The 27,053-nt window shown below is 42.7% G+C and overlaps 1 protein-coding gene across 4 annotated transcripts in view; it reads left to right on the top strand.

The window, feature by feature from the left end:
• The first annotated feature begins 2,838 nt into the window (after positions 1-2,838).
• Positions 2,839-27,053, top strand: part of GARNL3 (GTPase activating Rap/RanGAP domain like 3) — a 134,667-nt gene continuing 110,452 nt past the window's right edge. For 2 of the 4 annotated variants that reach the window (XR_011233936.1, XM_069474682.1), the window contains exon 1: positions 23,603-23,850. Coding sequence is in view for 3 of the 4 variants with exons in the window: in XM_069474682.1 (XP_069330783.1) it covers positions 23,707-23,850 (144 nt within the window). In the remaining variant the exon portion in view is untranslated. Of the gene's footprint in view, positions 2,982-22,718; positions 22,819-23,602; positions 23,851-27,053 lie in introns of those variants that run through there. The other 2 variants (XM_069474681.1, XM_069474683.1) reach the window with 2 other exon arrangements.

A 27,053-nucleotide genomic window follows, 5' to 3' on the forward strand; every position in this document is an offset into this window, starting at 1 on the left:
AATTAAGTGATGAGACAAAATCTGAATTTTAGAAAATGCAGTTAAAGAATTAGATGAAAGTGTAAAAAAGAACTCGAAGAGTAAAATATGGTAAAGATAAAATTAAATGAGGGGAAATGTTTAAAAGAACTAGCATTTAAATTTTTTAACAGAATCTCAAAGATTAAAGGGCTAGAAAAGAACATTTAAGACAATTAAATCATCTTAGCATTTACAGATTTAAAAAGCTAAAAGAATATAAACAATGTATAAGGTTATATCATTCTGTAAAATTCCATATTAAGGATGCATCTATATACTGATTTTGAAAGATGTGTAAGACTGATGGTTTAGGTAGAAAACCTAGTTCATTCCTGAAGTCCTGCTTTGTGTTTTGTCAGTTCATCACTAAGACAGCCATAAACTCTAGTGACACTGGGTTTTAGAGGACTTGGGGTTCCTTTGAGTAAAGTTACAGGACATTGTATAGTCTAAACAGATATCTGTTGCATTGCCGATACGTGGAGGAAAGAGTGGTAGGAACCCAAACTGCAGAGGAAGGGGGTGGAGTGTCATGGACACTGTTGGGCCTCTTGGATCTTCTTGGATCCCTTTACCCTTTCTGTGCTCTTCTCCTGTCCTCAGGTCCATGTGCCTCCAACACCCACACCAGCGACTCTTAGTAGGTGGACTGCTCTCCATCCCTGCACCCCACGTGTGCAGAGAGCGTGAAGGACCTGGGGGCTTTACATCACCTGCACCCCTCCCAACCCTACCCTACGGCCTCAGCCAGTGATCAAGGGCTGCAGGGATAAGCAAGCCCAGCCCCTTGTCTTAGGAGGGGCCAACACTGAGGTCATTTACCTCAAGTAGCACTGTCCAAAATATAAAGCGAACTATATATATAATTTTACATTTTCTAGTAACTACATTAAAATTCCTTCCAATAATGTATTTTATTATCATTCTACAGGTAATCAGTGTACAAAATCATTAATGAGATGTTTAACATTCTTTTTTATTTGAACTAAGTCTTCAAACACCAGTATATGTGTTACACACCTCACTTTGGACTGCCACGTTTCAGCTGCTCAATAGTCACATGTGGCTAGTGGCTACCAAGTTGGATGGCACAGCCTCAGTCAGATTGAAGCAGCCCTTCACAGGGCTTTGCCTGAAACTGAAGCCTCACTTGGCTTCTTCCCGTTCCCTGTCCTGCCTCCTCCACTGAGAACACTTGCTTAATAAATCTTTTGCATGCAATTATTATTATCTTGGTAATTAACAGAAATCTGGAGGCTTCAAAAGAAAAAAAAAGAAAAATAAGTCTCTCATTCCTGAAGTCCTGCTTTGTGTTTTATTTGTCAGTTTATCACTAAGGCAGCCATAAACTCTAGTGACGCTGGGTTTTAGAGTACTTGGGGTTCCTTTTAGTAAAGAACAACTGATAACATACCAGAACCTTGGCTTCTTGCCCATTTTCTTAAAGGAAGGCTTGAGCCTTTGATGTGTATCTAGTTGCTGCCAAGATAAGTGATGGCTCAAAGCCAGGAAAGGGTAAGATTCTCTCGCAGTCTAAGTCAGGCAGGCAGCAGGTGGTTTCTTGGGCCCAGGAAAGGTGATGGGGAAGCCGAGTCATCACTTACAAAAGAGGAATACTAGGGGGACCTGGCAAGAGGGAAGAACAAAGGGACAGGTAGGAGTTAGGTGGGTCTTAAATCCTTCCTGCACTAGGCATAGGTCACTAGAGTGACTTTTGTTGGTTTTTTCACATGCCTGCAGCCTTGGGTCTACTTGGCACTACTAGTGCAGCCTGGGAGTGAGCAGTGCCTGTCTGCCTCCAAATACCCAGGCCGTGTGGAGTCACTTTCTTGGCATCCAGTGGATAGCAGACTCCGTCCTCATGTATAACCCTGCTCTGAACCATTACACCTTTTGTTTTTTGCCTTGTCACAGTCTTTCTTGAGCAGACATCAAAGAGACTCCTTTTGACCAAAGTGTTATTCGAGATTGCTTTTTTATTTTTTCCTATTTCCAAGTAATTGGGTGTTGTTGGCTTGTAACTTGAGGCATAGGTGAGTGAAGAACACTGCTAATTTACACAGAAAATAATCCCAGTCAGAAGGAGCACGATGCCTAGATTTCCTAACAGAGCAGCCTCTTCATCCCAGAACGGCCTTTTCCACCTCCTTGATGTGTCATCAGAGAAAGGAGCAGGCGCATCTTAGGAATGCACTTCCCAATTTACTCCCATGAACAATCCATTTATCAATTTAACAAGCACTTACTACTTACACACTGTATGCCAACACTCTTGAAATGTGGGCTTTGGTCATTTTTGTCTCCAGTGTTGTTGCCAGTCTAGGCCCTTTTTATGGCTTTTCTTGGGTTTTTAAATTGGAAATCAGGAGATAAACCAAGTACTCCTGGATGACTCCAGGGATGGCCATATGGTCCCCACACCGGTTATTCTCCAAAAGCATTCCAGACATGGCTTCCCTTACCAAATTAAATTTGCCTTTTTCTAAATAAGTTTGTGATTTCTCAAATGCTCACTGGACCACCTTTCACCTTAGACCCCATTGCCTTAATTCATGGCTAAGGGATGTGATAGGATTTGGACTGTTCCAGAGCATGATGCTTTCCTTTGTGCAGAAAGTTCATGTGCAGTCTTGCAGTCTTGGTGGGGTCCCTGGGTCTTGGGTGTGCCTCGGCTTCCCCTTCCTTCTAGCTTATGAGTGGGGCTGGCCTTGGGGTGGAGTGGCAGAACAGGCCAAGGATTGCCTGCCTTTCTTTGTTTCTCAGTGCCTTTCCCAACTCCTCTGCTTCAGGACAGCAGCTCAGCCTCCAGGCCCTCTGATGGATCCGCTATCAAAGGGGTCCTGTGGGAGTCAGATGGCACAAACTCTTCTGTGGAAAGCAAAGTCCTCACTCTCCTTCGGCATCCAGCCCCTTCAGACATGGCCATCGAAAGACCCAGAACTAGAGTCCCAGGTCAACCTGTAAGTAAGTAAAAGAAGCATTATCTGAGTTTGGGCTCATGTTCATTATAACTTGAAATCCTTAATATTCAGGAAGAATATACTTTTTATCTTTTGAGGGAGAGTGGGGAGGAAGAGAGGAGTGAATGTTTGGTTAGGAGATTGCATTTCTGTTCTTAATGATGCTTATTCATGTATTTAGCAATATTCATTGAGCACCTACTCTGTATAAGTCCTGGGCCAGGAACAACAAACAAAATAGATTCAGTTCCTGTCATTAGGGGGTTTACTATTCATGCGACAGATAGCCATTAATCAAATAATCACACAAACACTAACAGTTGTGTTAAGTGCTATGAAATGTGTTGCCTTCATTCAATAAACATCTACACAATGCCTTCTATATGCCAGCAACATACTGGGGATATTAGAGAATAAGATATTTTCCTTACCCTTGAATATCAAATGGAAGGAAAAAATTTCCAATATAATACAAAAGAAATTATTATAATAACTAGAATATAACCATTATGTCAGTAGACTATAATTCCTATAGGCTGGTAACTATGTTTTCTGATTTAGTCTTGAACCCCCAGGCCTTTGTTACGGTGTATGATAATAGTTGTTGGATGAACAAATGAGTAAATGAATGAAGAAGATACGACAAGAAACGGGTGCTTAGCTTTACAGGGGGACTCAAAAGCAACTAGGTAGAACAATATGACTGACTTCAAAACAAATGAGATGCTTCATCAGTTCAAAGCAGCAAATATTTATGGATGCTAACTGAACCCTGTGCTTTTGTGAAGCAAATTCCTAGGTGGGGGCATGGATCAGAATCACCTGTTGGGTGATTTATGCCTGATTCAGTGGATCTGGAGTGGATGAAAGAGGACACCTTAGGATGCCTGCCCTCAAGGAACTCCCAAGCTATCCAGGGAGACAGACAGAAGCATGGATGACGTGCTTCACCTGCTGGAGAGTGAGGGAAAAGAAGGGGTAACAGTTGAGCTCAGCCTTGTGGGATGAGCATTGATCAGGCATAGAGAGGGAAGAAGGCCGCTTTAAACCAGGGATGCCACAAAGCAAAGGCTCCCATCCATGAAGGTATGCTCAGGCAATGCTGACAGGCGTTAAACCAGCAGTTCTCAACTTGGATGCACTTGAAAATCACCTAGGGAGCTTTGAAAACGTATAGAAGTCTGCACTATCCTTCTAAAATTCTGAGGTCTAGGGCGGGACACAAGCATTAGTACTTTTAAAAAGCTCCCCAGCTGTAATCCCACCATTTGGGGAGGCCAAGGCAGGAGGATCCCTTGAGGCCAGGAGTTTGAGACCAGCCTGAGCTGTAACATACCAAGACCTTGTCTCTACAAAAAATAAAAAAAAAAAATTAGCCAGGTGTGGTGGCACCTGCCTGTAGTCTTAGCTACTCTGGGGGCTGAGGCAGGAGGATTGTTTCAACCTAGGAGTTAGAGGCTGCAGTGAGCTATGACCAGGCCCCTGCACTACAGCCTGAGCAACAGAACAAGACTCAGTCTCTTAAAAACAAAAACAAAAAAACTCCCCAGATGATTCTCATCTACTGCAAATGTCTAGAAACACTGGTTAAAAAAAAAGGAGCCACACATAATTATTAAATAAATACACTGTACAAAATTATTATGACGCTAAGGGGTCTGAACGTTGTATCTTAGGCAATGGGGCGCCATTGATAGCTTTTATGATCTTACGAGGTAATGCAGTTTGGAATGTAGAAGGTTCACATGACTGAGATAAATTCGTGATTGCCAGTTCTGTGGCGGAAGCCTAATTAAAGTAGCGAAGTCAGAAAGAAGTCACTACCATACCTTCCGTAAATTGCCTCTTAGGCGAACATGAGAATTGAACGTCTCCTTGATGTGAAACAGAGATTTACACTTTCAGTTAATACTGTCTCAGGCAGACACACCTGGTTAACCAGGGTCCTGGGTGGCCCAGCGCACTGCAGGGGCATAGGGGAACGCAGGGCTTCAGCTACTGTAGAAGGCGGGGCGGGGAGATGGCCGGTCTTCCTTCCTTCATTACTCCAACTTAGAAGAGGGAATTTTTTGTCTAGAGGGTATGGAGATAACCCGAGGCCCTGCAGCGCTGGCGTGCCGGGCTGGGCCAGAGTTACAGTGGTCCCCTGGGCCGGGCCCGCACTGCCTCCCACCTAGACTACAAGCCCCACCGTGCACCACGCGATGACGTAGCGGAGGGGCGGGCAGGACTGCGGGAGCGCCTATGAGACACAGCGGAAGCAGCTCCGGGCAGGCGCTTTCCTGGCCCTATTGGTGGGTCGGTTAGGGTAGGACCGGGCCCTCGTGATTGGCGGCCGTAGGATGGCAAAGAGGGGTAGAACCGGGCGGGCGGGGCTCCCGGGACCGGGGCTGGTGCGGGGTGGCCCAGCGACCGATGCCTGAGCTGCGCTTCCCCCGCTTGTTAGTCTCGTTGAGCCGCACGTGGCAATGGACCCTGGACCTCACACTCAGGCACCGGACTTGAAACCTGATTGTACTTGCAGCCAGCTGTTGGGTTCTCTGGAAAACGGGCTAGAAAGGTGTATCTTTAAGAATCACTACCACTTTACGGGTGTCCACTCATTAGCTCATTTGTTCAACAATATTTATCGATCACCTGTGTACCAGGCACTTGGCCAAAGATTCTAAAGGCATTGTCTCATTTAGTCTTCACAAAAAAACAAAACAAACAAACAAAACCCCCAATGAGGTAGCTACTGTTATCTCCACCTTGTAGATGAGGGAGGTGAGTCCCTGCCAGATTAAGAGACTTGTCTAGGACACAGAGTTTGTAAGTGACAGAGCAGGGTTTGGACTTAGGTCTGTCTGTCTCCAGTGACCATCCCTTAACCTCAGTGCACTCAGGCGTGCAATCAATGGAAAAGTGTTTGTGGGATGTCAGCGTCCACAGGGTGTCTAAGAACTGTTAAGTGAAGAATGTAACAGTACCGTGCTGGACACTAATGAAGTCGACCAAGCACAAAATTGGGTCTTGTGCTAAGTAATACAAATACCTCCTCTCTGCCAGAAAAGTCTTCTGGTACCTATTAAACAATTTACTGGGCAACTGTATGCTGTGCTGGACCTTGTGCCAGTCACTGAGGATGCAAAGAAGGTGTTCCTTCCAGATCAAGTGAGTGCTTATAAAAGTGCTGTTATCTCAGGCAGTCTAAGAGGATTACTCAATGGAGGAAGAATGAAAGATGGGAACTCTACAAGGCAGAGTTGGGGGAGGCCTTCCCAAACAGGAGACCATGTGCACAAAGGTGAGCAGCATTAAAATACCCTGGGTGTTGGGGAAAAACCAACGGACTGGAATTGGCTGATGCTCCTTGGGGACTGGTGGGCAGTGAGCCTGGGGAGGGAAACAGAAGCCAAGCCCTTGGGGAGTGGGAGCCATTGGCCTTAAGTCTCTAGCATGATCAGATTTGCATCTTGGAAAGATATCTGGTATCTGTAGACAGCCAGCCAGCCAGCTTGCAATAGGTTAAGGCTGGTGGCAGGGAGACCTATTAGAGTAGGAGATATGAAGAAGGAGATGTTGAGAGTTCTGATGAGTGACAGGAACAATGGGATTGATTTGAAAAATATTGAAGAGAAAGATTAGAGTGAACCTGGTAAACATACAGGGGGTTGTGGGGTGGGGAAGTGAGCCTCAGAGTTTTGACTCAGGGTCGTTGATCTGGTCATTAATAAAAGGGCCCTAAGATGAGACGGCCAAAAATCCAAGGTAGAATAAAACAAAGACTATGTAGAGAAATGCTGTCACTGAAGAGGGATTCAGTAATATCCTTTGGGACAGGGAGTACTTAGAAAGTCTTCTTGGGGAGAATAAGGTGAACTGGACCTTGAGAAAGCAGACGATCTTCCTTCTTTTCTTTTTCCTGAGTAGATTTTAATAGGCAGAGATGTTCTAGGAGGGTGTTCTAGAGGGCAGGATCAGCATGGGCACAGGCACAAAGCAGGGACAATCTTCAGAGCACATTTGAGGAGTAACAGATTTCCTGGTTTGTCTCTTGTGAAGTGCTAAGAAGTCTGGAAAGTCAGACTGGGGGACATACGTGAAAGATGTTGCCCTAAATCCTGCAGATGTTGGGAGGCACCCATTGGCTTTTTTTTTTTTTTTTTTTGAGACAGAGTCTCACTCTGTTGCCTGGGCTAGAATGTTGTGGCATCAGCCTAGCTCACAGCAACCTCAAACTCCTGGGCTCAAGCAATCCTCCTGCCTCAGCCTCCCAAGTAGCTGGGACTACAGGCATGTGCCACCATGCCCGGCTAATTTTTTGTATATATATTTTTAGTTGTCCATGTAATTTCTTTCTATTTTTAGTAGACACAGGGTCTTGCTCTTGCTCAGGCTGGTCTTAAACTCCTGAGCTCAAAGGATCTGCCCGCCTAGCCCTCCCAGAGTGCTAGGATTACAGGTGTGAGCCACCGCGCCCGGCCACCCATTGGCTTTTGAAATAAGCGAGTGGTTGGAGGTCTGCTTTAGAAAAGTTAATTTCACCGCGACATATGCTGAAGAGCCCAGTTAAGAAGTTGACTAGGGACAGACTTGTTGGTTGTAAGTAGCAGAAACTCAGCTCAAATGAGCCTAGTCCAAAAAGGAGAACATACAGTTTCATGGAACCAAACTGAGGAAAGGGATGGATCTGGCTTCAGGGGTGACTAGGCCCAAGGATTCAAATGCTGTCAAGTCAAATGGTTTTCTCCTGCTCCCCCAACTACCATCCCTATTCTTCCCCACTCTTCATGTTTCTGTCTGCCTGTCTGTCCCCATCTCCTACTGTCTGTGGATTTCGCAGTGTAGCAGGCCATGTGAGCTTAGGCAGCATGGGCTATATTCTGATAGCTTTGCAACCTGGGAGGAAAAATCTTCCCTATCAGTTAGAAGAACCCTGCGGAAGGACTCTAGTTGTCTAGCCTGGATCACACATCCATTCCTGGTTCTGTTGGGGAAGTGTCTGTTATCTGGGAACTGGGGATGAGGGGCTAATTCTTTCTTGCCTCCGTGAGCAAAGCACCCTTGGAAAAGAAAGGAGCAGCCTGATGCTGAAGAGCAGGATTATACAAATGGATCATGAAAGCCAATGGAGGAGTTTGAAAGGGGAATGATCTGTGGCTGATCACAAAGATAACTCAGGAAATTTTTTCAAAAACGTGGATCATGGAACCTACTAGAATCCTGGGTGGTGGGACTCAGGAATCTGGCTTAAGGTTTTGAATGCAGCAGAAAGTTTGAAGATCAAAACTAAAAGCTGACAATTGAATTTGATGTTTAGGAAGTCAGGGAGCACCTATGAGTAGTGTCAGTTGGGTGGGAGGGTAGAAGGCAGGTTACAAGGCTCTCTGAGGCTTCCCTCACTTTTCCTAATTCAAAACCTTGTTTCAGGGCTATTACTGACCATAAGTGAGATAAGATTTCTTCATAGAGGTTTTGCAACTCAATCTATTGGTGAAAAGCAAGGGAAAGCTATTAGAAATAGGATTATTCAGGGCCATTCTGCCTTAAGAGGATGTCAGCCAAGAGGGGAGAGAAAAAAGTTTGAAAAGTTTTTAATCTCCTCTGAAGTATCTGCTAATTCTTTTTTCACTCAGTCTTTCCTGTGATCAGTTACAACATACTACAATAAAGTTGGATTTCTTGAAGAGCCTAAAATTCAGACTTAATTTCCCCCACTAGGCTGAATTAGCAATAGTTTACTTTTTGATCTTTTGAGGAAAATTGCCATATATTTGAAAGAGTTTGTCACCAAGGCATTACACAAATACTAGGCAATTTTTTATTTAGATTTTTTTAAATAGCTTTCAAAAGCTTTGAAAGACCTAGTTTGCTCCTGAGTGAAGGGCCACTTTAGTTTAAAACACAGTGCTGAAAAATAAGCTTTTTGGTTTACTGTTAGGGGAAATTCTATTCCCCTGCTCCCGTGTTTCCATGAGGAGACTTCTGCTCCACTCCCATGGAGGAAAGAGGCCGGGTGGCTAACTTGTCCCCTTCCCCCTTTCCTCCCTTTTGGGATCTGATTGCCCACAGAGCTTGTGCGTTATTGTGCCTCCTGTTCCCATATGGGAAAACATGCTGAGTCTTCTAGAGGCAGGTGTGGGGCCTTTGTCTCTGCCCCCTTGTTGGAGCTTGATGATCCTGAGACAGCAATTCCCCTTGCCACCATCCAGGCAGGTGTCTGCCTTTCTGCAGACCAGACTTTCCCAAAGAGGGTTGTCCCAAGGTCTAAACCTGGGGTGAAGCAGTTGGAAGCCCATTTGGCTGTAGGATTCAGCCTTATTTGCCAATGAAACACTGACAGCCAGGAAATCCTGTTTTGATTTCCATTTGCCTGACTCCTGTCACTAATGTTCAACTGATTCCAAACACAGAGAAGAAAGAGTTTGATTTATTGATAAGCTCCCAAAGCTCTAACAACTGTGAGACAGGCAAGGATTTATGGGGTGGGTCTGGGTTTTCTTTTTTATTCCCTTGTTCTTTCTGTCTTAACAGAGGACCTGGCATGTATAAAGTGCTCACTAAATATTTGTCACATGTCAGTTACTAGAGTACTAGAGCAGAGATGCCAGTTAGAAGGCTTCCACAACAGCGAAGTTCTGAGCAAAAGCAGAGAAAGTAGACATGGAAAGGGGAGGTGAGGCAAGACACTAAGACAATGTAGAATTCTACAGATATTCTCATGTGCAAAGCGGCATATACGAGGTATGCGTTGCAATGTTATTAGTAACAGCAAAAGATTGGAAACCATCTAAATAGAGGATTTGTTAAAAAAAATTTACATCTACTTAATATAAGAAGGAATACAGGAGCTTTTTTGGTACTGATTTGGAAAGATTGCCAAGATACATCAAATGAAAAAATAATAAGAACAAGGAATAGGACTGTATATAGTGTGCTACCATTTGTGTAAAAAATAGGGAGGGAAAGGGGAACATATATTTCTCTTTCTTTGTAAATGCATACGGCATCTCTGGGAGGCACATAAGAAACAATGCAGATTGCTCATGCGGAGAGGAACTGTGGGGCTGGGAGAGGGGAGACTTTTCCCTGTACAGCCTTGTAGCCTCTGGGTTTTGAACCAAGTGAGTGTGTTATCTCTTCTAAGAATGAAATACAAATACACAGTTACATGTCATACAGATTTCAAAAGCAACACAGTGGAGGGAGCAGTAGCAGGGCCATGTGACTGGGTAGATGTGGGATGTGAGAGGAGACATGGGAGACGACTCTGACCTTTAGAGACGACTCTAACTTGAGTGACTGGGAAGAGGGCGGCAGCTCTGCTAACATAGTTCAGAATGCAGGAGTGGGAGTAAGTTCTGATTTGGGGCACGGGATATCTTGGGGGCTGCCGGGGTGTCCATGGTACCTTATCCAGAAAGATCCGAGTTGGAGGTTTGGTTTGGGGAGTTATTAGCAGAGAGGCTAAGGAAGGCTCAGGAGCAGTGAGGTTTCCAGGGAAGGGGGGTGTGGACTTTCACCGTGCAAGGTGAGATGGAGATAAAGACTAAAGACCACACGCAAAAGACCAGGACTTGTGTTGCTGCTCCGTGTGACCTAAGAACAGGGAGGAGGATGGTCTCGCTCCCTGCCAGGACGTCCTGGCCCTTTTCTGGATGCCCTACTCTCTGTTGAGCTCAGTGTCCCCTGCAGGAATAACTGCTAAAAGCAATCATTTTTCCTCAAGGAGGTTATGTCACTACTAAGAATTTTATTCCTTTGACTATTCGAGTCTTCAGTGCTTTCAAATTTCTTATTCCACAAGGACCAATAACCCGTTTTTGGTGCTCACCTCATCTAAAAGTACAGTACAGGACACTATAAGGGCACACTATAAATAGTGATTAGATAGTATCACTCTTTTTAATCAGTGCTTTTTAAGAGGTAATAGTTTGGGATGTCCTGCCCTAAATTCACCTTAGCCAGCACTCATTTTTATAAATCTCATTTTGGCCTTAGAAACAGGCTGGTTGTTTTCTTGTCATCTCCTATAGTAATAAATTGTTCTTAAATTAAATACTTTTGCCTCCTATATTTCCGTAAGTTTGGGTTATCTGTTATCTTGCTTTCTTTAAAGAATATCCCGCCTTCTCAAACTGCTCTTGATCACTGTGGGTTTCATAGTTTCATTTTCTCAGGAGACTATCTCAGAATCAGAGCAGCTTAGTGAAGTAAACATTTTAGAAAATCTTTCAAAAATATAGTTTGACCTTAAAAGCATAGAGTAAGCTGCTTTTTTCCCACTACATGGTTTGAATGCGCTGGGAGGAAAACTGAGCACAGATAAGCATGGAGTGGATCTAAACTGGTCCAGAAATTTAGAATACAATACAGAGGTCATTTTAAAAGTAGCTTTGGGCTTTCCCTGCCTCTGTCAAGGCAAAGTTCACATCAGTTCCATGGGCATTCATTTTTATGTTTGAGACTAAAATTTTTCACATATTGGTATTGGCTATGAAAGGGATCAGAATATGCCACCCCAAAATATTTTGAGCTGAAGGCAACTGAGAAAAAGCAGACACAGGAAGAACTCTCTGCCCTTCCCCTATCTGCCTCAAAGCAGGGCATGAATTCCTTTTGTGAAGGTGTCCCCCTCCCCTCTCCTGCACCAAGAAGAGGAGAACCCTTATTACCAGAGATGGCGATGGAGATGAGAGGAACCTTACTAAATAACTCTTATCTACCATTAGTTTCCCCCATATGTGCCTTCCCACAGATTACCAGCCCCAGAAACCCCAAACCCCTCATCCTTTGTCTGGTTACTTCTCCACAATTTATTGCCCTTTGTTAAAATGGCATATGAGCTCTCAAGTCTAACTGCTTCTTTGGCTTTTTATTTCTTTACTTTGGAACCTGCCTGCACATAAAATTAAACATAAACTTGTATGCTTTTTCTCCTGTTAATCTGTCTTTTGCTGGTTTAATTTGCAGGTCTCATGCAGTGAACTAAGATGGTAGAAGAAAACTTTTTACTCCCTCACAGCTGTGTTCTAAAGTGAGAAAATTTTAGTCCTTAGCAAATTCTGGCTTACTTCTAGCTTTCTACAGAGACCTTTTTTTCTTCTCTGTGTTTCTGATGAAGAGCGGGGATTCACAGCCTCTGTTTATTAAAATATTCATTGTGCTCAAGCTAGACATCGTGATTCCTGATTCATATGCCTTTTCTCATTAAATCCAACAGGAAGGCACTATGCGTTATCAATAATTGTGGAGTTAATTCACCAATCAAGCCCCATTTTACAGTGTAGGCACTGAGACCCATGAAGGGGTGTTTCTTCCCTAAGACAAGGCAGTGGTGGATTAGAGCTTAGTAAATATCAGACAAAATTTAGGTACATATAATTTCTCTATATATGTAGATATTAATTTCTGTGTAAGTTTAGCATTCTATGTATTTTTATATGACTTTTTTAAAGCATATTTTTTGTTAAGCTATAATGTATATGCAAAAAATTGCAAAGATCTTAAGTTTACAGTTGGGTGACTTGACAGCTGCAGCTGATGAACTTTTTCTTTTTTTTTTTTGAGACGGAGTCTCCTGAGCTAGAGTGCCGTGGCTTCAGCCTAGCTCACAGCAACTTCAAACGCCTGGGCTCAAGCAATCCTCTCACCTCAGCCTCCCGAGTAGTTGGGACTACAGGCATGCTCCACCACACCTGGCTAATTTTTTCTATTTTTAGTAGAGATAGGGTCCAGCTCTTGCTCAGGCTGGGCTCAAACTCCTGAGCTCAAGCAGTCTTCCCGCCTTCGCCTCCCAGAGTGCTAAGATTACAGGCGTGAGCCACCGCGCCCAGCCCTGATTGACTTTTTTTTTTTTTTTTTTTTCTGAGACAGAGTCTCACTCTGTTGCCCAGGCTAGAGTGAGTGCCGTGGCGTCAGCCTAGCTCACAGCAACCTCAAACTCCTGAGCTCAAGCGATCCTCCTGTCTCAGCCTCCCGAGTAGCTGGGACTACAGGCATGCACCACCATGCCCGGCTAATTTTTTCTATATATATTTTTAGTTGTCCATATAATTTCTTTCTATTTTTAGTAGAGATGGGGTCTCGCTCTTGCTCAGGCTGGTCTCGAACTCCTGAGCTCAAACGATCCGCCCACCTCGGCCTCCCAGAGTGCTAGGATTACAGGCGTGAGCCACCGCGCCCGGCCACTGATTGACTTTTTAATATGATAGTGTCAATCAGTCCCACTTAATTATATTACCTATTTATTGAAAGACACCAATCTCTAGACATAGGAGATGTCATCATCACGATGACTAGTGAGCCATGTCACAATTTGTTCATTGTGATGGCTCCCACAATATTTTCTTTGTTCACTTATATTACTGGCATCGTATTAACCTCTGAAATAAAGTTTTTGAGATTAATCCGAGGCAACATTTATAGCATTTTTATGTTTTACTCAAAAACAAATTTCATGAATATGCTGTATAAAGCAGTTTACTTAAATTGTGAGCACAGAGATTGTCTCACAGGCCTGACCCTAGAAAAAGTTGTGAAATTGTCTGTGTGTGTGCCCTGTCCTTTCTTTGGGCACCTACCCAGCATAGCTGGCCTCCCCTGTTACTCTTAGCCTCCTGTAAAGAAGAAACCTAGGGATGTGATGGCTGTCCCTCAGCTATTTGAAAGGTTTTCCTGTAGGAGTGATAGACTTGTTTTATATGGCCCCAAAAGGCTAGCTGGCTTGCTTTCATTCATTCACTCATTGATTCATTCACTCATTCATTATTCAACAAAACTCTATTAAAACTAATTCTGTGCCAGATATTATGTTAGGTTATAAGGAGTTAGCATTGAACAAAACCTACCATTGCAAAGCTTAAATTCTAGGTGAGGAGGCAGATGTTCATCAAATACCCTGTTTGTAATTCCTATTTGGGTAGGAGGGTTCAGGAAGCAGGAAGAGTTTGGAGAGACCATTCTAGGTCCTAAGGTGAGACACAGCTCAGCAAATGGAAGGAAAAGGAAGAAAGACAGTATGGCTAGAGTATGCTAAGAGGGGAGTGGTGCCAGACTAGACAGGTGGCCGGGGGTGTGGGAGTGATGGCGAGGAAGTTAAGAAAAAATGAAGGGTGTAGGTGTAGGACCAGCTGGTGGAAATTAAGGTGTGATGGATTTCAACTCAGTATAGAAAAAAGCTAGCTCAATATAGAAAAAAGCTATATAATGGGAAGAATGGAGGACCATGCGTTGGGGTGCATAGTGTGTTTCTTATTGCTAACAGTGTGGAAGTAGAGACTGGATGGCTGTTTTCCAAGTTTGATAGATAATAGGTTAGACACTTAAGGTTGGTCCTTAAGTCTCTGGACCTGGAAGTCTCTTCCAACCCAGTGAAGGACACAGAGATGAAATGGTTTCCTGGGATTTTGTAGAAGAGATGCCTTCCATTGGCATGCAGTGGATGGGAAATGAGTCAGTCAGTGTTTCTCAGGTTGGCTGTAACAGAATCACCTATGAAATGTATTTTGGTTAAAAATACAGGTGCTTAGATCCCACTCCTAAAGATTCTGATTGAGGAAGTCTAAGGGGAGGACTAGGTATTTACATATTTAGATAAAAAAAAAATAAAGTAAATTTTAAAACTTTTGCAGGAAACAAAAGACATTATCTTTAGAACATCACGATGGTGAAGGATTTCTTAAGTTAGAAAAACAAAAACCATAAAGGAAAAGATTGAAAATGTCTACAGTAGAATTTGAAATTTTCTGCATGATCAGAGATATCAGAAACAAAACTTAAAAAGAAAAACCACTATCTGGAAGAAGAAATCTGTGATTTGTTAACCAAAAAATGGTTGGTATTCAGAATATACAAATAATTACTACCAATCAATTAGAAAAAGACCAAGAACTTACAAAAAAGGGGTGGGCAAAGGATTTGGAATAGATAAATCATGGAAAAGGTAGCCTAGATGGCCAGTAAGCATAGGAAAAGACGTTTAAGCCCTTGAGCTGTCAGGGTAATGCAAATTAAAGCCATACGTCAGTGAGACACTATTTTATTGGTATATTCTTCAGACCAGCAAAAATGCATGTCTGACAATACCAAGTGTTGACTGGGATGTGGAGCAAATCATACACTGCTGATGGGAGAGTAAACTGGTGTACTCACTTTGGAAAGTAAATCAGGCACTATGTAGAAAAAATAATGATGCACACATCATGACCCTGCAGTTCCACTCCTGGGTATGTATTCCAGGGATGTGATCACGCTTGTATTCAAGGAGACATGTACAAGGGTATTCATTACAGCATTGTTTAAAAATGGGAAACAACCAAAATGTCCAACAGTAGGAGAATTGAGAAACAGTAGGATATTGATATAGCAAGACATTATACAGCAGTGTACCTAAATGGATTAGAGCTACAGGCACTACCATGTATGAATCTCAAAAGCAAATTGCTCAACAAAGAAGCTAGTTACAGGAAAATATGCATAATATGGTATTTATTTGTGTAAATTTTTAGTACACACTACACAATGCTGTATATTGTTTATGAGTAAGTATATAGCACAGATATAAAAATATGAACAGGAAGCATAAGCACAATTAATTAGTGATTGTTTCAGGGGAGGGAGAGATGAGAACAGGATCGGGGGAGGCACACAGGGATTTCAAGTGTATCTGCAGTGTTCATTACATTATTCTTTGTTATTCTGTATCTTGAAATATTTTATAATAAAACAAATTAGAGAAAAAATTCCAGGTGATTCTGATATGTAGCTAGGTTTGAGAACCAAGGTCTAGAATGAGTGCTTCTCTAATTTTAATATGCATATGAATCCCAGGGAGATCTTGTTAAAATGCTGGTTATGTTTCATTAGGTCTGGGGTGGGAGACCCTGCATTCCTAACCAGCTCAGATCAAAGGACCACACTGAACAGCAAAGGTCACAATGACCTTGGTGTCTCTAGGATTCTTGCCACCTGGGGATTGCACAGAAATAAATACCTGCTCAAGAATAGCATGCCTCCCTTTCCGATCTGGGTGCTGTTGGGGACAGATCTTTTGAATCCCAGTGGGGAAACTTTAAGAACCTGGAGAGACAGACTTTGAAGGGATTTCTCCAAAGAAGTAGATCTGCAGGTGGTTAACGGAGGTGTGCCACAACATATGCTGTCGGCTGATTTTTTTTCCATGCATTAATTTTCTGTTTAACACATTTTGGTCATGCATTTATAGATCCCACACGCAGTTATGTTTCCCAAACCAAATTATACTCTGAGCTGAAAAACCCTCACCTCAAGTCTTGACCTTACAGGAAAAGAGAAGCCAAGGTCACTGTCACTGAAGAGTTGGGAAAGGAGGGAGCGGGTGTGCAAACATCGCACTTTGCAGGAACCACTTTGTCATAGTGTTTCCCTGTGGGTCTTGAGCTGAGAAGAGTGTGACAGACCTTCCCGGCTTCTGCTGTGGGCACCCACACCCGAAGATTGCATATGCTACTTACGAAGGGGATAAAAAGAGGCTGTTTTACAATTTGCCAGATTTGCTATCCACATATTGTGCTTTGCTTGCACAATATTTTTGTTCCTGTGGAGTCCTATGTACTTTATATTTTTCTTTCCCACTGCACTGTAAGCTCTCTGAGAGCAGGGACCACACCTCACAGGTTTAGCACCTGGCACAGTACCTGGTACCTTGTAGGTGCTCAATGACTGTTTATTGAGTGAAGGAAAGAATTTCAGTTGAGATACAGTTTTTTAATTAAAATATTTGAGATAATCGTAGATTCATAATCAGTTGTTAGAGATAGCACAGAGAGATCCCACATACCCTTTACCAGGTTTCCCCCAATGGTAACATCTTACATAACTACAGTACAGTATCATAACCAGGAAACTGACACTGATGCAATCTGCTAGTCTCATTTAGACTTGCCCAGTTTTACATGCAGTTTTATGACATGGGCAGGTTGCTGTATCCACCTGTATCCACCGATAAGGTACAGACCAGTTCTATCCCCACTGGATCTCTCATGTTGCCCTTCTATACCCACACCCACGTTCCTCCCCACTCTATCATTTTGTCCCTTCAAGAATGTTATATAAATGAAATCAGACAGCATGTAACCTTTTGGGATTGGCTCATCCTACTCATCATAATTCCGTGGACATTCATCCACGTTGTTGTGCATTTCAATAGTTTGTTCCCTTTCACTGCTGAGTGGTATTCTGCAGTGTAGATGTACTACAGTTTGTTTAACTATTTGCCCTTTGAAGGACATCTAGGTTGTTTCCAGTTTTTGTCTATTATGCATATAATGGCTTTGAAATTTTTTATACAGGTTTTTGTGACCATATGTTTTCATTTCTCTGGAATAAAAGCCCAGGAGTACAATTGCTAGGTCATATGGTAACTGCATGTTTCATTTTGTAAGAAACTATTTCCCAGAGAGGCTTAGCTGACCATTTTATATTCCCACCTGCAGCATATGAGTGGTCCAGTTTCTCTGCTCTCTCACCAGCATTTGGTATGGTTGCTATTGTTTATTTTGGAGACACAATTGTAAAGGCACTGACAGAAATCATGATTGGAAGGACCTTGCAGTGAACTGCCATAAGACTTTATCAATTCCAGTGAACCAGATAAATTCCAGGGTATGTGGCTATGTCAGAAACTTAGTGGACACACAAATACCATAGGAGGCATGCACTCCAGAATGTTAGAGGAAAGCAGAGTAGAATGAGAAAGATGACTGAAGATGGTAAAAATAACTTCAAATGTACCTAAAAGTATGTCTGAGCATATATAATGGCAGGTAGGGGGATGGAGAGGAGAAAGGGACAGGAACCTATCTACATTCAAGTAGAGCAAAGAAGCTCAGAGGTAATCATTTCTTCATGATTCATTTATCCAACAAATATTTACTGAGTAGCTTACTGTGAGCCAGGCATTCAGTAAGACACATTAGAGCATGGGGATGGTCAGGACAGATAAAGTCCCTGATAGTTAGAATAACTAGTATTTATTTACTGGCTACTATGTGCCAGATGTTCGGCTAAGCACCAGTCCTCCCACAGAGACAGATATTATTTTAATCCCTTGTTATGATGAGGAAACAGGCTCAGAGAGGATAAGTAACTTGCCTGAGGTCACAGAGGTCATGTGTGATGGAGCCGAAATTCAAATCCAGGATCACCTGACCACTTGATGGTTGGTGGGCCTTGCTAAGGGACGGTAAGCTTAAGATCCAGGTACAAGGTACACTGTATCCCCAGAAACACAACAGGGAACAGGAAACTGTCCGGAGAGTCAGAAGAATCGAGGGGCTCTGCTTTCCTGCTTACTTCCTACTTCCTGGTGTCTTAAATTACTTCAAAAGAGCACAGAATTCTTCCATTTCATCCTTAGAAATTAAGGTATTGTTACATTTCTGCTTTGCATGGTACTTGACTTATCTTTAGGAGGGGGGACAACTGGTCCCTTCTGTGCAATAAGCCATTCTAGTACCCATTGTTTGGAGGCCCTGGGTTCCCTCCAAGCCAAAACCTGTAGTCTGACACATTTTTTAGCATCTCTGCCCCTCAACAGGGGGATCCCTTCCATCTGTTTTTTACTCTCTGCTTATTAGGGGGCTGAGGCATTGTCCTGGAGCTGCTGACTATTGGTGGGCTTCCAAAAAACTGCCTTTTGTTTCTCACAAGTTCTCTCTACTGATCATGGAAGAGTCCCCTTGTCACTGTTGGCCTTAACCCCTCTGCTGGGGCTGGAAACCCATTGAGGATGGCTTAGCAGGGCCTGGCCAGTCATGAGGGTAATCTCTGGGTCCGTTGACTGAGGGCCTGTATCACTGAATTTGGCTTCCCCTTGGGGGCTGCCTGGCTCTCTTTTTTTTTTTTTCCCCCTTATTCAGTTTCTACAACTCTTGACTCTTTGGAAAGGGTTGTCCTGTTTTCCAGGAACCTAACTTATATCATAGCAATTTGTCTAGTTTCCATGGGAAGCTGGAAATCTTTGCTCTCCTCCCAGGCCATATGTGGAGATTTAACATGGAGGTCCTCAGTTCTGTTAACGATTGCAAAGTGTGATCCAGCATCCTCACGTGTTGATTTGCTAAAACAGAAGGGTTTATATTTAGAGCCTGGACCACATTGCATGTGGAGAACTTGAAGCTCCCTGGTTCTTTTTGGCACCTTCCTTATTCTGGTAACATGCTCTAGCCAGGTTTCAAATGTCTCTTCCCCTGTCATGACCGTAGTGGGTCCCAGGTATTTTCTAGGTGAGGTCACACTGCCAGGCCAACACTTTTAGGGAGGAGATGTAGATGGAACTGTGATGCTGCCCTCAGCCCTGCCTTCCGAAGCTTGCTGCTTCGCCCTGGGTCTCCCTTACTGCTACCGGGAGGAAAAAGGCATTTTGTTTAAAATTATTTAAAAATTTAGTAATTATTTATGCCAAACATCCCTTCCTAGGTCTCTCTCTAAAAATCTGAGAGGCATTCATATTAATAATGAGAACAATAATAACCACCAACATTTATTGAGTAGTAATCATGTGATAGACATTATGCTTAGAACTTTGTCTGCTTTTTCTTGTTTATTTTATTTATTTGTTTTCTTTAAGAGACAGGGCAATCCTCCTGCCTCAGCCTCCTAAAGTGTTGGGATTACAGGCTTTTGAGCCACCATGCCAGGCCTTATTTATTCTTTATAACTCTGTTAAGTAGGTGATTTCAACTGCATTGTATAGGTGAGGGAAATGATGCCCAGAGAGTTGAGAACCCATGTCTGTGCCTGAAGCACATGTTCTGCAGAACTGCATTGTACCTCCTCTCATTGATAGAAATCTTCATCAAGGTCTTGCCCTTCCTTATAAAAGTGCTGCAGAATGGTTAACAGGTTTCCCAGGGATTCTAGAGTCATCTGGAAGAGCAGTGTTTTTCAGAGTGTTGTCTGTAGACTACGTGCATCTGAATTCTCCTGGCTGCTTGTTAAAATCACAGATGTACTGAATCACAACCTCTGAGAGCAGGGCCAGGGAATCTGCATTCTTACAACGTTCCGTGAGGGATTCTGATAGGACCTAAAGTCTGAGAAACACTGTCAAGTATTCTCACTGACATACTAATCACAGGTTGTGTGCAGGCCTGAAACCAACAGGAGGGATTCATGGGACTATACTGCAGGGTTGGCAGCCTTTTTCTTTAAAGAGCCAGTAAGTACATAGTTTGAACTTTGTGGCCATACAGGTCTCTGTTGAAACTGCTTTGCTGCTGTAATGCAAAAGCAGCCATAGACAGTTGTAACCAATGGACGTAGTTATGTTCCAATAAAACTTTGTTTTCAGCAACAGGCCGTGGTCTGGATTGGACAATAGTTTGCCAACCCCCTCACCTTGGCCCACCAACTCTCTGACAACCCCTTTTTGTGAAATATTCTTAACACTACTTTCTGTTACCTGTGGAGAGTTGTATCAATTAGGATAAAATTGCCCCTTAGATAAACCCTGAATCTTAGTGACTTAAGACAATAAAAGTTATTTCCCACTCATCTCAGAGCCCAGCGATTCCACATAGTTAGAATCTTCTATGTGGTCTTTTAAAACCGAGGCTCCTTCATGTGGTTTCATCCCTTTTGGTCCTGAGACTCCTCTCCATTCAGCCGGTAGGTGAGGAAAGAAACCAAGGATTGATTACTCGAGGAAGTTTTTATGGGCTCTGCTTGGAAGAGGTGCTCCTCATTTCTATGCACATTTCACCAGCCAGAGATCTTATCTGGGGTCCAGGAACAGAGTAGTTTCTTAAGCCCATGAGGCCCTTGGTCTCTGGACTCTCTCTGTTCCCCTCTAGCTTTGCTTAAAACCCACCCAGTTCTTTCCTGGGCTCGTCTCTTACTTGTGAGGAGCTTTGCTAAGGCCAGCGAGCAGGAGCCAGTGCACAACTGCACTCTGGTTCTGTCTAGCCAGTTTCCTAGAGCCATAGGCCCAAAAGGTACTTAGTCCAGTTTCTAAATGACCATAGGTGTAAGTTTTACCAAATATTTTGCTACCATATGACATAGATCTCCATCTTTCTAGCCTCTGAGATCAATTTCCTCACTGGCTGCTGCCTGCTTACTAAGCCCCTGCTATATCTCAGAGGGTTGCTGTGGTGGCACCCCTCTGCAAGATACCTACTTCTGTATTAGTTCAGGTAACACAGAGGCTTTAACAAGTAAACCCAAATTCTATGTGATTAACACAACTAAATGTTTATTTCTTGCTCACATCATATGCTAGTACTGCTATTCCTGGTGGTGTGGCCTTGCATGTGATCATTCAGAGACCCAGGTTCTTCCATCTTGAAGTTCTGCCCTCCTTCAGGTCCCTGGAGTCTCTCCCTCTAGCTGGCCACAGAGCAGGAGATCAAGCACCTCCCAGGGGATGTGCCTGGAAACAATGCACATCATTTGTGCCCATATTGTCTTGGCCAGAGCTTGGTCGCACGATCACTCATACTACAAGAGGGGCTAGGAAACATAGTCCAATGGCAAGCCCAAGAGGAAAGGAGAGCAGGTTTTGCTGTGCCTCCGGCAATGTCTGCCTCACGGGCCAGGACTGTCTCTGTACTGAGGGAATAAAGACCGTGGCTCCTCAGGGTGGATGACATGGACAGCCTGCCTTGGTGTTTACAGGGGCTGTCAGGTGTTAGCTAGTATGATCCAGGAGATGTACAAATTCCTTTATTAATGCAACAAGCATTTACTGCATGTCCACTCCATGCCAGGTGGTGGGCCAGATACTGGGGCCTGGAAGGACAAAGCTTCTCTTGAAGCTCTAGATGGTCCCCTTCACTTGTAACCCTCGTAACCCTCCTGCTGGGCACCTAGGGGCCAGAGAGCCTGGGGAGGGTGGAGGGAAGTGGGGAGAACTTGTTAATGTTGCTGGTTTGAGTGCCTCTTGCACCCCATATAGCTCATCCTGGTTCCCATGGTTCGCAAGCACTCTCTCTGCTGTGTGTTGGATGAAATGTAATTAGAGAGGCCAGGGCAGCAGATAGCAGACCTTCTCTTTAGAGCTCCCTTGGTTATTTTCTTAGGATGTTGTTTTCTCTCCGTGAGGCGTCTAAGGGAGGTGGTGGCTCCAGGATATAGGGTTGTCATCGTTTTTATGTTTGTTTCTGGCTTTTGGCAAAGTTAGGGAGCTGGCACTGTGTCTTAGAACCCCTTCAGTGGTACTGATGACAGTGCAGGGAGGTCCCAGAGCCCCACATCCTCGCTCTTTTCAGGTTATCAGCCATTGGTGTTAGAAGCTGCTGGTCCGGGTGGGCTGAGATCTGGACAGATGGAGCATTCAGTCAGCAGCCACTGGGCTTCGGCTCTGTGCCTGATCTCTGTCTGAGTGCACGGGCACCCCTCTCACTGGAGCCCTCAGTATGTGTGGTGATGGCAGTCTCCTCCAGGAGGGTTTTCAAAATGGGCTAAGAAAATGGGCATAGACTAGAATAGACCAGGGAGGGAAGTTTTTTATTCTCTTTCAGAGATTTTGGGGTAGAAAATCATGTCACTAGAAGCAGGAAAGTAGCCTGGGTAATATCTGGGCCACCGTTCTGAACTGTGTACGTTGATTTTCAGCTAAGGGAGGAAGAACTACAAAAGGTTAAATTTCTCGTATAAGATTAATTCAGCCATCTCTGTGAAATGGTGGAAGCAGAATACCATTAGACTCTCTAATCTCATTTCTCTCATGCTGTCTTTCTTGGAGCCTGTCAAACAGTGTCCTGGCAGAGAGTCAGTTCTGTGGTTGCTAAACATCAGAGTCAGTCTCTTTCTGAATGTGCCAGGAGGCTGTAATTTAGAAAATGTAGCCTACCTTTTAAGGAAGGATGAAAAGGTACTAAATGCACCTTTCTTTGCATGTTAGATCCCAAATATTTTGAATATCTTAAACATGTAATTCCTATGTAATTTTATTTTCTATGTTTTATTAGGGTTATTTGCATGACATATTAGAACCAAACTTATTAAAACTGTTTGTATTTTGTGAGTCTCTGGTGGTTTCACGAGTACTGCTTGGGGTCCTAAATACTAACTAGCCAATAAGATATGTGCCTTTTGAGCATGTAACTAATGCATTCAGGATGCAAATGCAGTAACAATTTTGCCCTTGTTTTAATTGCTCTTCAACAGCGCATGTGATTTTTTTTTTATCTGATCTAAGCGTTTGGGGGGTGAATATTGGCTGCTGCTATACAAAAAACTAAATATACTTGGATGTTAGATTTTTAGATTTTCTGTTAGTCCTGGTCTTTTTTCATATTGCCACATAAAAATCTTAAAGGGGGTTGCGGGGGTGGGGTCTACCAGGATTGCAAAATTTCTTTCTCCTTTCTAAAATACAGCATTAAATAACGCTGGTTATTTTTATGTTGCATATTTGGGACAAAGAGTCTTAAATGAAAGATTATTGCAAGATCTGGTTTAGCAGCTTTGCCCCTTGCCTCAAGTTTACTGCAGGGCTTCTATCCCCTTTGGTTATACAGAAATGAAATTATAAACCACCAGTAGCCTTGGAAATTTCAATCGATCCAAATGACTAAATATTTAATTCAATCATTGCCTATACTTCCAGGGATGACTCTGGCATTTTGCTTTTTACTGAGGGCTACATGAAAGCCAGGCTCTGCAATGGCTGCTGGGGACCGTGTCTATTGCAAGGAGGCTCCCCTGCAGTGAGGAGCCCAGGCACTGCAAGCTTGTTTCAGAGCAGCCCTTTTTGCAAATGGTAGTCGATTTTTGCAGAAGGTTTGTGGCCAGATCGCTATGTATAATACTGATGAAGCATTTTTGTTCCAGCTCTGTCTCGGAAGACCTAGGCTGTAGACGTGGGGATTTCAGTAGGAAACATTATGGATCTGTGGAGCTGGTAAGTTTATGCTGTCTGTTCAGTGGTAGTACATTGATTTAGATTTAGAGACGATCATCAAGCTCATCAGATCTTTTGTTGTATATTTACTGTTAGACCATGTGGGTTACAGCATGAGGACTGGATTGAAATAAATACCTATTGAAAGGTTATGATAATTTGATCATCTTTATTTGTTTTTATTGTTATGTACTTTTAATCTTCTGCCTTCCAGTTTGTTAAAAATTGTTGTGGCTGGGTATTTTTCTCTGTTAATGGTGTATATAATTAAATAAAATAATTTATGAACTAAGAAAGGTAGCATTTGGTTTTTATATGATCTTTTTCCTAAAAGTTTATAAAGCTAGTTTTCAAGGTTTAAATATTATTAAAATACATAATTCTGATTTCCTGTACCTTTGCTTTCTGGGTATGTAATAGGAGTTAGAATATTTATGAGATTTGTTTTCCTGTTAAAATCATATTGGTTGGACTAGATAAATGACTGTAATAGATGATAGATATCTGGAATTGAAAATATCCACATTTTCCTTAATGAGAGACATTGGGGTTTGTGGTAGGATTTTAAAAAATAGTATATTTTCATTTTAAAAGAGTCATAATGAAAGTATATAATAGCCTTAATTTTTTTAAAGATAGAATGTGATTTTTTTTCCAGTTGCATGGAAATTCAAACAAATTTTCAGGAAAATGTGCTCATAAAATTATATTGATTATTATTTAGCGCTATTAATAACATTAAATGTATTATTTCTATTTATTTAAAAAGAGTTACTTGTATTTATTTGTTTAGTACCCAGTTTCCCCCATTAATATTAGCTGCATTCTTGCAGAGTTTAAATAGTAGAAAAATTTTTACCAGAGTGAGTACCAGTAACATTCTACTTGAATTCAAGCATATATTACAGACTTGACTGTGTACCTGACCCAGAGCTAGGTATTCTTGCAAATATAAAATAAGTGAAAAATTTGGTCCTTGTTCTTAAGGAGCTTACTGTCCTCGGGCTGGGCAGATAAGATATGTAAAATATCTAAAGAATTAATTTAGTCACACAAGAGACAAATTGACTCAATCAACACCTGCTGTGTCAGTCACTGGTGACACCACACCACTCAGACCACTGCCTCTCCTGAAAGAGCAGGTGCATGATTGTAATTCAGAGTGGGGATTGGTAAATATTGTGCAAGAGCTACAAGTAGAACATGGTGGAGGTTGAGAGAAAGGAGAGAGCCACCATTCTGGCCGGGGGAGCTCAGGGAAGTGGCATGGAAGGCCTGGCAGGGCACGTAGAGAGGGCTGGTGGCAAAGGAGATAGACAGTAGGTTTGGGCCAACAGCACAGCTCCTGGCAACAGTGTATTACAAGGTAATGAGTAAATGTCCTGCCTAGCAGAGCTCAGTGGTTACAAAGCAAGCAGGCTTTGGACTCAGACAGGCCTGCTTCACTGAAGTTCCAGCTCCACTGCTCATCTCTGTGACCAGTCAGTTACTTAACTTCTCTGAACCTCAGTGGTGCTTAAGAATTTGTGCTCTGAAGTCATTCTTGTTTCGTCATTGACTAGTTGTGTGTTATTGGACTTCTTTTGGCCTTAGTTTTCTCATCTATAAAACAGGAATATTAATGTTATCTACCTTATAGTGTTGTTATGAGGATGAAATGAGACGATACATGTAAAGTACTTAGCACCCAAGCACAGTTTATGTTAACTAGCTGTAGTAGTAAAGACAATATTCGGTAGCAAAAGTGGAATCTTGAAAGTCAGGTAAAGACTTTGGACTTGGCCTAGCAGGTAATATGGACTCTTGTAAACAGTGAGTGGTGTTTAGGGGAGAGAACATGAGTGTGAAAGATGGACTCTTCAAAGACATGTGGAAATCATAGAATATCAGAATGGAAAGGTACTTAAGAGCAGTGGTTCTCAGACTGAGCAGGCATCAGAATCCTCTGGAGATTGCTAGGCGCCACCTCATGGTTTCAAATTCAGTAGGTCTGGCATTAAGCTGCAATTTGCATTTCTATAAAGTTCTCAGATTGATGTTGATGTTGCTGGTCCCAGGACCACACTTGAAGAACCCCTGCGTAAAGCATACCAGCCAGCTCCTCAGTTATCCTGGCCTGCTCAGGCTGCTCATTGACCAAAAGTTCTTCAATCCATTTGGAGCTATGATTGTGTATTTGTATATATTTATGGTTGACTTTTAAAAATATTATAAAATAAATTTTAAAAATATTTTAAAATTCCATATATAATCTTACCTTGCAGCAACTGTTTTCGTCTCCTTTTGGTACCTTCCATTCTTTATAGCTGCAAACCTCATTTTTCCATGGTTGTAATGAAATTTATGCAATTTTTTTCATTTAACTGTATTTTGTAAATACCTTTTATAGTCTTCAGAGTTACCATTTTAATTGGTATGTGATAGCCCAACATGGCAATAAACGATTATCTGGATGACAGTTTCCCTTTTCTTGTAAAATTAGGTTGTTTCTAGTTTTCCCGTGTCAGAAATGACGTGCACGAGTGGCAGAAATGGTTGAGGAAAATGAAACGAGCACGACTCCATTTTTGCTATCTCAGGATCTCTTGAAATTCTGACTCCAGTGATCTAAAAGGAAGGCAGTGTTTTCCTGTTACCTCTGAACAACAGAGTATTATAAATTACAAACCATTTTATATGTTCTGTGTTCATGAGAAAGTGGGCTTAACTTATATTAAACCTCATATGATGAAAATTGTTGGGAACTCAGTAAGTGTTGGGCGTCCTGGAACTCAGGCTTTGCAGAACAGTACTCAGGAATGTATTATATAAAATTGAAATTTTAGCATAAACTTCTCCTGACCTTGAACAAGTTAGGTATAAGTCCCATGAAGAACTAAGCTTGGCCATTTAAGTCAGTAACGAGAGCAGATTTAGAGGCTTAGTTCCCCACGTTTCCATCTGATATAAATTTGGTGAGCGAGAACATGGGAGCCCAGGTCTCCGTAGACACATGGGAGAGTTTCTTAGCCTTCCTTACACACATCTGTTGGAGGTCTGCCATGTGTCAGGCACGGTGCTAGGCACTGAGAGGGAGCAGAAAATAAACAGTTCTTCTGCTTACATGGAGCCTTAGTCCAGCTTTAGAACCCAGTTGCCTCACGCCTGTGTCCCCAGGCTGCTGCTTTCCTGAATCTCAGCCGTGTCCCTGCCTTAATCAGGGA

The sequence above is a fragment of the Eulemur rufifrons genome, chromosome 7 (assembly GCF_041146395.1).
Source record: "Eulemur rufifrons isolate Redbay chromosome 7, OSU_ERuf_1, whole genome shotgun sequence".
In the NCBI taxonomy this organism is placed as follows: domain Eukaryota; kingdom Metazoa; phylum Chordata; class Mammalia; order Primates; family Lemuridae; genus Eulemur; species Eulemur rufifrons.